This window comes from Solea solea, chromosome 18 (assembly GCF_958295425.1).
Source record: "Solea solea chromosome 18, fSolSol10.1, whole genome shotgun sequence".
Lineage (NCBI taxonomy): Eukaryota > Metazoa > Chordata > Actinopteri > Pleuronectiformes > Soleidae > Solea > Solea solea.
Genome location: NC_081151.1, coordinates 106,438 through 116,548, shown reverse-complemented (window position 1 = coordinate 116,548; position 10,111 = coordinate 106,438). Strand labels below are relative to the sequence as shown.

General features: G+C 41.3%; 1 protein-coding gene across 1 annotated transcript; it reads right to left on the bottom strand.

Annotated features, from left to right (window-relative positions):
• Positions 1-2,851: 2,851 nt before the first annotated feature.
• kcnk3b (potassium channel, subfamily K, member 3b) lies at positions 2,852-10,105 on the bottom strand. The gene is made up of 2 exons (XM_058614534.1): positions 9,141-10,105; positions 2,852-5,844 (listed from the first exon to the last, which is right to left on the bottom strand). The coding sequence occupies exons 1-2, from the start codon at positions 9,427-9,429 to the stop codon at positions 4,964-4,966; spliced, it is 1,170 nt and encodes a 389-aa protein (XP_058470517.1). The 5' UTR covers positions 9,430-10,105; the 3' UTR covers positions 2,852-4,963.
• Positions 10,106-10,111: the final 6 nt, after the last annotated feature.

Below are 10,111 nucleotides of genomic sequence, written 5' to 3'. Positions count from 1 at the left end.
TCAATACTCTGTTCTAACTGTACACAGCAATTTAGGATCAGTCAATGAGGCCACTTTATAAGGTAAACAATGTGTTCACACATGGTTTTCTTCAGAGCTTGGTCGTAGTGTTGTTGTTTCTGTACTCAAGCACAAAATCCACGTATCTGTACTTTACTTTGTTATTTATATTATTATATACTTTTACTCCACTACATTTCCTCTTACTCTCTTTGTTACTCGTTACGACCAAATAAAATCAGAAGACGACGACTTGGTTTGGTATGATATTTAATTAAATGTCATAAACGTTAAGACTTTTAAAAAAAAGTGACTTCAACTTCTATTAAAGTCATTTTCTGGTCACATACTTGTACTTTTACTCAAGTATTACTTTAAAGTATTTCATATATAAGACTGCTTGGATGGCTTTATTTTTAGGTTATTGTCCTCTTTCTATCGTTTTCTTCTGACCTCTTGCATTAAAGGTGACATCGAATGCTTGTATCGCACATATATGTTAGTTATGGAGGTCTACTTACATGTATTAACTTGTTTTCATGGTCACATACAGTATATATGTTAGTTATGGAGGTCTACTTACATGTATTAACTTGTTTTCATGGTCACATATATATGTTAGTTATGGAGGTCTACTTACATATATTAACTTGTTTTCATGGTCACATATATATGTTAGTTATGGAGGTCTACTTACATATATTAACTTGTTTTCATGATTAAAAACCTCCTAATCACTGCAAACAACCGATCAAAATATCTCCTCACTGACGCTCTCGTCAGCCGCGCTGTTTCAGACCAAACCACACCCCCAGAACGTGGACTGTGTTGTGATTGGCCAGCCAACGAGAGCTTTCCCACTGTCCTGTGATTGGCCAGGTACCTGGAAGTGACGTAATTGGTAGGCCAGCTCTCAGATACACAGCTCCCCCTCTGGCACGGTGGATGCTCTGCATCTCAGCAGCTACAACGAGAGTAGTTCTTCTTCTTCTGCGGTTGAATGTACGCAACCGGATGTGCCCGGACTAGTGCCCGCACCAGGAGGCGCTACGGGGGTGAGAGGAGTGGTGAGGATTTCTGATGACGACGTCAAATTAAGGAAGTGTCGATCCGCTTCGCAGAGCCCAGGAAAACAATACAACACTATTTTCTCAGCAGTGGCTGAACTGTTGTTCTGAAACTTTAGGGTTTCATAAACGAGGTAATGACGCAGATACACACACACAAACGCAGCGTTAATTGGAGCTTCCGGTCTATGTGGCCTTTAATAAGGCATTTTCTGCCATGGAATTGATATTTTCTTTTTTCGAGACCACTCATTGCAAACTCTAGAGATGGTTGTGTGCGAAAATCCCAGTAAATCAGCAGTTTCAGAAAGGGACATTCTAAAAGGCTTAATGTAGCCATGTCCAAAAACAGTGATCAATCATCACCAACTTTGTCATTGACACCTCGACTCATGCCTTACATTCACCTCTCAGAAAATCAAACAGGACAAAGATCCACAGATCATCCAGCCGTTCACCTGGACCATGACCTATTATACACTAAGCTGCCGCCATGTGATTGGCCAATCAGATATTCACGTTAACAAGCAGTTGAACAAGTGTGCCAAATAAATTGGCCACTATGTATATATTTATCAAATGACTCAGTCATAAATACCAGAGGCGAAAGTGCAGACTGTTATGAAATGATGACAAAGACTCAAAAAAGAACCAACCAAGGTATGAAGAAAACCCTGTGTGCCTAATAAAGTGACCAGCTAGTGTATATTAAAAGTTTAAACCTTCTCTTCTCCTGTTTTTCATCTGTGGTCTCAGATTTATCTTCTGTCAGAACGTCTTTGTGCAGATACAAATATAAAAAACTCATTGAAGTGATTATGGATTATCAGGTTCCATTTACAGTTTCTTTGTACTTTAAACAAATTTACATCAGCATTTCTGGATATTTGATGGAACCACAAAATAAAGTGAATCAAAATCTCTGATATTTGAAAATAAAATAACATTTTTGTGTTATTCTCTTCACTCGATTTACATCCTGCCACAAACCACGTAAGTTTGCTTGTGACTGTGAAGGACCTGCTGTACGTTGTCCGGAACTGGACCTCAGTCAGGATTCCTAAGGGGAAACCATCTGTGCCATAAAGTGTTTTCTATACATTCAGCAGGATTTTGTCACAAACAAAGTGGAGGCAGCAGGACCATGTGAATTCATCACATACATTTCAAATATTTAAACATTTTAAAATCTTAACCTCAAAATCTATTCATTCTGAAAAACAAAAATGAAAAGTGAGTTAAATTCAGGGTGGGACAAAAAACCTGCACGACGTTTCAATGCAAAGATGTTTAAAGTTTTTCTATGTTAATGTAATCGACTCATTTTATTATTTCATCTCAAACACTGAATCTCTCAAATTGAACATAGAAACATTTTGACTCTTAATTTAAGCTGAGATCCTAATCGGCTATTGTGTGATTTTAAACACTTCAAATTGCATTGTATTGCTTTTTGTCTTTTCTATTCATCCTTCATTATATATTTAATCCTGCACTTTGGTCAAACCATTGATGACATCAATAATACTTGTAGCCTTTGTATTTAAGGTTGTATTGCTTTCTGTTCAGCTGTATTTCTGTGTAATTCTGCCCACGCTGTGGTTGGATTTCTTTCCATAAATTTCTTTAAATCCATGTGAATCAAAGATCAAAGACATTTTCTTATGTGACACAAAAATATCCCATTTCCTGTTAGATGAATGAAATGTTTTGTGTGGTAACCGCGACCATATATGAAGCAGAAACATCACGGACCAAAACTAAAACAACACCAAACACCAAAATGGGCTCAAAAAACAATTTTAATTTTTACTTTTCCATCAATCACACAGTTGCCATGTGTGTACTTTTTTTGCAGGTTATTGCGCTGCTGGTCTGGCAGCCCATGCTGCTTTGAGTGCGACTGGTGAAAGTGGTGTGGACTGGAGATGCCTGACCTGCTGTCCCCACATGCTAATGCATCACAGTTATAAAAATGGGAAGTAAGGGGAAATTAAACATGTTGTCAGCCTCCTGTTCCTCTAACCTGAGACCTAACCCTAACCACAATTCAAATCTTGGTCCTAAACTTAACATGGTCCTCAGAAATGAGGTTCTGCCTCAACTGACTCCATGCACAGAGCGTCATGTACAGCTCCTTTATCTCCACTCAGTTATCATTCAGGGGACACTTCAGGTAAAAATATCCAATATAGATTGAAAACCTTGTCTTTTAGAAGTTGAAAAGGGCGTTTAAATAAATGTAAGTGTCGTGAGGACTGCTGCATTCCTCTGTGCTCAGCCCCACACTGACTGTAGAACATCTCTGCATAATTTGCTGACAGCAAAATAGTCGGGCTGGATTATTGGAAACCAGAGTGTGCATATAGTTAATTGCTTTGTAAAATACAGCACCATTTTTAAAAATGTGACTATATTCAGACTGGCTCACTGAAAACCAGGACCTGACTGTGTATACAGTCTTTGGAGCAGGTTTTGATCTTCATGAGGACTACTGGTCCTGACACGGTCGGGGTTTATGCCACAAAAGGTCCAAAAAGGGAAGTATATGCTGGGGTCTGATAGTATTGCTTGACGAAGGACACCTCAAACAAACAATGGTGTGTTTCCGCTGAGTTCCACTAGGAATAATAGCAAAATAACCGGCCCCAACTCTTTCATGTTTTGGTGCCAGAGTAACGGTACGGGTGGAGCTAGACCCACGTCAGTCAGCTAATTGGGCGAAGTTTGACAAACAGCCACAAACTGAGCTGCTCTGTTGTTGTTGTTGAGTCGATGACGTTGTTCATTGGTACAACATTGTGCTACGTATTTCGCTGACATGGCCGTCGGGAACAGAGCACGCCCGCCTACCAAGTGAAGCTACTGTTCTCCTGACTCAGCTTTACCGTTCCAAACCGTACTTAACAAACTGAACTGTACCATGATTGAAACATGGCTTAATGTTACAATAACTATGTTTTCTTCCCGATTAGAATTTACAATTCCATCGTTTACATGGACAATCAAATGATCTGATGCAGAATAGACTTTTTTGATACAAGGAGTGTAAAGAGTCTAAATTTTCACTTCCACGTGTCTGCTCGTCCCCTCACTGTCCACTGTCCGTCTCACTTTCATGCTCATTATTCTTTTTCACGGCAGCCACAAAACAGAAATACGTGGTGTTTACGTGGATATACCGCCCTCTCGTCTCCCTCATTTTTATTTCCGATCAGGCTTTTACTCCGATGACTTGAGTCCATGTAAACGTAATTATTGTTTCTGTTCACGAAGACTAAACAATGACATCAAGAAAAACCACCAATCACCAAAGGTTACGCACTGCAGCTTTAACAAATATCAAGTAAAAGCGTGTCAGGCTGCTGCTTTGCTGCACTGTTTTCAGTTTGTGCGTCTATGACTGTACATCACTGCTGCTGCTGCTGCAGTTTGTCACTTTTCCACTTGTGATGTTACATAACAGAAAATCACAATAACAGGGGCAACCACACATGTGAGTCATGTGAAGTAATGTGTCAGCAGCACGGTTGGCTTGAATAAAAAAAATGTAAGGACACCATGAGGCAGTTCATATGAGGCCAGAACAGAAGAATGTCTGAACTGGTGCAGAGACTTTGACGTTTAAAAACAACATTTAGGCTATAAAACCTAAATGAAATCATCATGAAACTGGAACTGCCTCTGTGCAGCATGTTTCCTCGGCCCCTGCAGCAGCTGCAAACATCAGAGAAGATTTGGCTGTTTACAGTGCTGCATGCGCTCTCCCCCCTTTATCTATGGCTCCTACTGTTGCTGGGATTATAGCACCACAAAGGTTTGCTTTGAAGACTGCTGTGTATTCATTGTCCACTTGGCCGTGAAGACGTATTTGTGAAATCTGCAGTTTTGAAAGGCTAGACGGAGCTGCGTCTCTTAAACACCCTGAATGGAGAGAGAATGTGTAGGCCCGTTGTTATGGAGTTTATGCTCGTGCACTGACGTGGACTGCAAACACAGCCTGACGATACAGGCTCCATGTAGTGAGGGCAGTTGCTGTTCTGCTGCAAGTGGGCATCGGAGAATGTCAGCTCCTGCGGGATCGTGACGGAGCCCTGGAGCTTCTCTTTGCTGCTGTACCACAGGCACGAGCATATAGTCTGGAAATGAAGCACCTCAGTGTAGACACCTTTTAAATCTTTAGCCTTTCTAGTGTTGTCTGCTACAGCTGTGGAGGAGGCGGAGACAGGTATGAGACGAGCCACCTCCCCTCGGGACTTTGTCACAGTCATCAAGGCCTTCTCTTTGGCGTCCCGCCGCTCGTCCTCGGTGTTCATGGTGAGGAAGCGAAGCACCACAAGGTTCAGGAACGCTCCAATCACCGTCAGGCCCATCAGGATGTAAACAAAGCAGAAGGCCACGTAGCGCGGGTCATTCTGCAGCGCGTCGTCCCTCTGCAGAGCCACATAGTCTCCGAAGCCAATGGTGGTGAGCGTGATGAAGCAGTAGTAGAACGCGTGCAGGAAGCTCCAGCCCTCACACTGAGAGAACGCCATGGCCCCCACGCACAGGGTGCTCATGCAGGAGAAGAAGCCCACCGTCACCATGTTTGCCATGGAGACCTCCGTCTGACGCATTCCCACGCACTTCTTGGCTTGGTGCAGCAGGTACCTGACCAACGTGTTGATCCGCTCGCCCAGGCTCTGGAACATGACCAGGGTGAGGGGGATCCCCAGGAGGGCGTAGAACATGCAGAACACTTTCCCTGAATCGGTGCTGGGCGCTGCATGGCCGTAACCTGGAGGACAACACATGCGGTTATTGTGTGCTTTAGGGCAGTAATTCCCAAAGACACTTGAAGTCAAGATTTATGTTTTAAATAACATGCATAAATGAAGTTGTTGTTCTCTTGGAAATGAATTTGTTTACCAATTCAAAATGAAAGGTGTTACAGAAGGGTGAAGCTTGGTTTCTTTTATAGAAACAAGGTCCTAATATCAGCGACGTTCTTACCAACACTTGACTATGGCGATGTTGTGTACATGTGTGCCTCTAACAGTTGCCTACAGTCTTTGACTCCAGTCTATCATTGTGCTCTGAGGTTCAGCACTGGCATCACTGTAGCCGCCTCACCCACCACTGTGAACTGTATGCCAAAGCTTCCATGTCCTCTCTGTCTGTAAGACGCTACACACACTGGATGACTCTCTGCCCCCTCTGCTTGGAATACCCTCCAAACTGAACTTAAAGTGCAAGCTTTTATTTCCCTGGGAGCTTTCCGCTCCATCTTAAAAGACAGACAACAGAAATCCATTGAACAGTGCCTATGTCCTTAAATTGTTACTGCGACCACAACTCCTGCACTTTATGTTTGTCTAGTTGTACTCTTGTATTTCAGTGTCTTTTATCTGGTTAAATAAAGGTTAAATCAAAAATAAATAAAAGAGTGGCACAAACGTGTCATCACACCTTCTGTTAATGTTCCTTGTGTGTGTGAAGGTTTGCAGGTGTGTCTGTTTGATCACATGACGTTTGTGTGTCTCAGTGTCTAGGTGCATCCATAAAAGTGTGTGGTGGTGTTGTTATCCACAGAGACACGGCCCTCTGCTGGTATCAGTTTTTTTAAACAGTTTTCACTGTTTCACTGGTATTTATATTCGGATCATCAGCTGAACAAGAAGCTGCGGTAATGGCAGACACCGCACCGATGCTAATGTATTGACGCGAAATGACGAGCCCGACAAAAGCTGTTTAAAAAGGGTGGAGTGGCTCAGTGGTTAAGTGGTGGTTAAGACCAGTACCCTGTGTGCGAAAGACATCATGGTCGCAATGGTCGCAAGTCCAACTCCACCCCTGGTTGATTGTACTCAATTCCATTGTAAGTCGCTTTGGATAAAAGCGTCTGCTAAATGACATGTAATGTAATGTAATGTCAAAAGCAGAGTGAATGTGGGGCTGGTCAGGAGACAGGTTAGCACTGAGAGTTAGTGCTGAGAACTGAAGCTTCTGACAGAGTTGAGTTTGAGCCACCGCTCGTGTGGGTCTGAGGCGATGTGATCAACCTAAAGTGTTTACATGAGAGTTTTTCTGCTCTCCACTTAAAGTAAGCTCAGTTAGTCTTGATTTGTGGTTGATTGGGGAGCAACAACTATAGTCACACGTTGTGTGTGTTATCACCAGGGCTAAAATCCATGTACAATCATTCATCATTTTCTGCTTATCATCACTTATTTTAAGTGTTTACACCACATTTTTAATAAAGAAATCCAAAAAAACTAAAGTGTGGTACTGACAGGTGACATGACTGAACCTGAGCTGAGTCCAACAATCACGAGTTCCACTGCGTGCATGCAGCCAGTGTTTGATTTAATGAACACATTCTGCTATTAGTTTGATTATGTTTCGCACACTTGAGTAATATTGTAAAGGCCTATAATTAAACCTTTATATTCTGTTTTCATGCTTACATCTAGGACTACAGATGAATAAATAGTCACATTTCTGGCACATTTACAAAGAAGTTTATAATTTCTCTGTTCTGCGAAATCATTCAATAAATAATAAAAATGTATTGTTTCAACAGTGTAGATCGACTTGATTCCACACCAACTCCAAATAAACTCTTTTTATCGACGGGAACCCCAGTATTCAGCTTCATTATAGGGCATTAGTAACTAACTCCCACATTGTTGTCAGCTGGGATGTTGTAAGCACTGCAAATAAACCAGAGAGGCGTCACTTTCTCAGCCTGAATTAGCCTGAAGAGAACTTCATGTAACGACTCACTGAGCTATTGAAGCAAATTAGAGGATTAAGTGACGTTTGAGTTTATTATTTTCACACAAAACTACACAAAAACGAAACCCCTGGAACTTTAAAGGCTGAGGTGTTGATTGTTTTGGCTCTGGATTATCTGATGTGACCGTCCTAAATCCAATAAATTAAGGATAAGGAATGGAAAATAAATAAAGGAATCCAGTTTTTCTTAATGAGTTTCTCATCATAATATCTAATGTCTTTCTTTGAATTTCAATAGTAGATTTGCCAAAGGGGCCCTGAAACTGAAGTGAACTCTGATGCCACTTTATGTAATAATAATAATAATGATTGTCCAGATTTCTGCGGCTGATCCTTTCAGCTCAATACTCCCTTCTGGAACGGCGGGCACAACTCGACTGTCTTTCTGAAGGTTTATTCCACATACACAGTTAAACTGCCGTTAGGCAGTAGTCAGTTAGTAGTTAGACAGTTATTAGTTTGAAGTTAGTCAGTTAGTTAGTTTTTAGACAGCATTTTGTTAGCTACTAACTACAGTCAGGTTCTGATGATAGATAGATTTACAAAGGCGCATGTGAAGGCAATATATAACAAAACATGGCTTTGACAATGCACTAGGCACTTTAATAAAAAAAGAATATGTTATGCTGGTTTACGCACGTTTCATGAGCATACAGCTGTGTGTTTAGGCACTGCACTGACAGGTTGCAGCTGAGCTGAGATTCTGCTTAAATAATCCGATTTTATTCCCATAATATTAAGACTTATTTTCATAAAATTATGACTAAAATTCTTTAGTTTTTAATACTGGAGACATTTGTCTGCTATGAAAGAGGTAACATGTTCTGACTGATTCACAGGTCAGGACCCTCAAACTACCTTGAAACGCCTCTGGTTGTAAATGTGTGTGTGGTTGTTGTTGGAGTGAGTTTTTCTTGCGGGGATGTGGATGATAATAACAATAATAATAATAATAATAATAACAATAATAATAATAATACAAATTATAATAATAATATTAATAACAATAATAACAATAATAATAATAATAATAACAGTGATAATAATAATAATAATCAGTTTCAATAGGGCACCTTGTGCTCAAACCCTAATAATAATAATAACAATAATAATAACCATGATAATAATAATAATAATAATAATAACAATGACAATAATGATAATAATAATAATAATAACAATACTGATAATAATAATAACAACAACAATAATAATAATAATAATGACAATAATTCTGTAATGAAACACAGGTGTGTTTTCATCATCTACACACAACACAAAGTGTCTTCTGCTCACCGATTGTCGTGATCACAGTGATGGCGAAGTAAAAGGAGCCAGCGAATTTCCACTGCACTCCTGCCTTGTGGGGTTTGAGCTGCAGGACGACGAGCTCCAGCTCCTCGAAATTCGCTTTGGTTAAGTTGTATTTGCGCATTAGCTCGTACTTTCTGGCGTCGAGCCTCCTCTTGTGACTTTTCTCCTGTTTGGACTCCAGGGTCTCGAAGACGGCGGCTCCGACCACCAGGTAGGTGAGGATGCTGATGATGAGGGCGAGAGTCCTGGCGTTTTGTCTTTTCATGATCATGAAGACAATCAATGGAAAACAGAAAGAAAAAGTCCTGGAGTGCAGGTGTGCAGGTGCGCAGGTGTGCGTCACTCTCCTCCTCCTCACGGACTCAAGATCCGACAGAGCGGGACTTTGAGCTGGAGCTGTTCTCTCTCAGCACCACCCACACATCACAGTTGGGTTGCTACTGTATTTGGACTATTTGTCACCAGCATATATTTAGATCCTGCAGAACACACACACACACACACACACACACACACGGGGTGGGTGGGGGGTGGGGGGGGCAATCCCACAGTCCTGGAGTATAATGGCTCAAATCCACAGCTCACCTTTTTGCGCACACACGCACTCATCATCATCATCATCATCTTACTCCCTCTTTTCCCTCGAAGCCAAAACAAATGGTCTCGTGAGTCCTGAGGAAGCGCACACCCGGATGGTTCAGGGCCGGTAACCCCAGCAAATACAACCTGGTGCATTATGTGTTCATTCGCAGATAAAATATTTACCCAGAGGTTATTTAAACAGACCAGCACTACTGGCTTCACAAGTTGTCTAGCAACCTAAAGACAAGCCCATCCAGTCAGTGAGTAAACATGTGAAAGGCTGTGGATTCTCTGTCAGACGTCTTCTAACATGACTCACATGATGACAGCAGACAGCTGAGTCTACTGTGTGCTCTTCATTTTTCAACACT

What these genes read in the sequence shown, in the direction of transcription:
- kcnk3b (XM_058614534.1), bottom strand. Translation starts at nt 9,429, where the DNA reads ATGATCATGAAAAGACAAAACGCCAGGACTCTCGCCCTCATCATCAGC. An exon ending in CACTGTGATCACGACAATCG is followed by an intron (nt 5,845 to 9,140) that starts GTGAGCAGAAGA and finishes GTTGTCCTCCAG; the next exon opens with GTTACGGCCATGCAGCGCCC.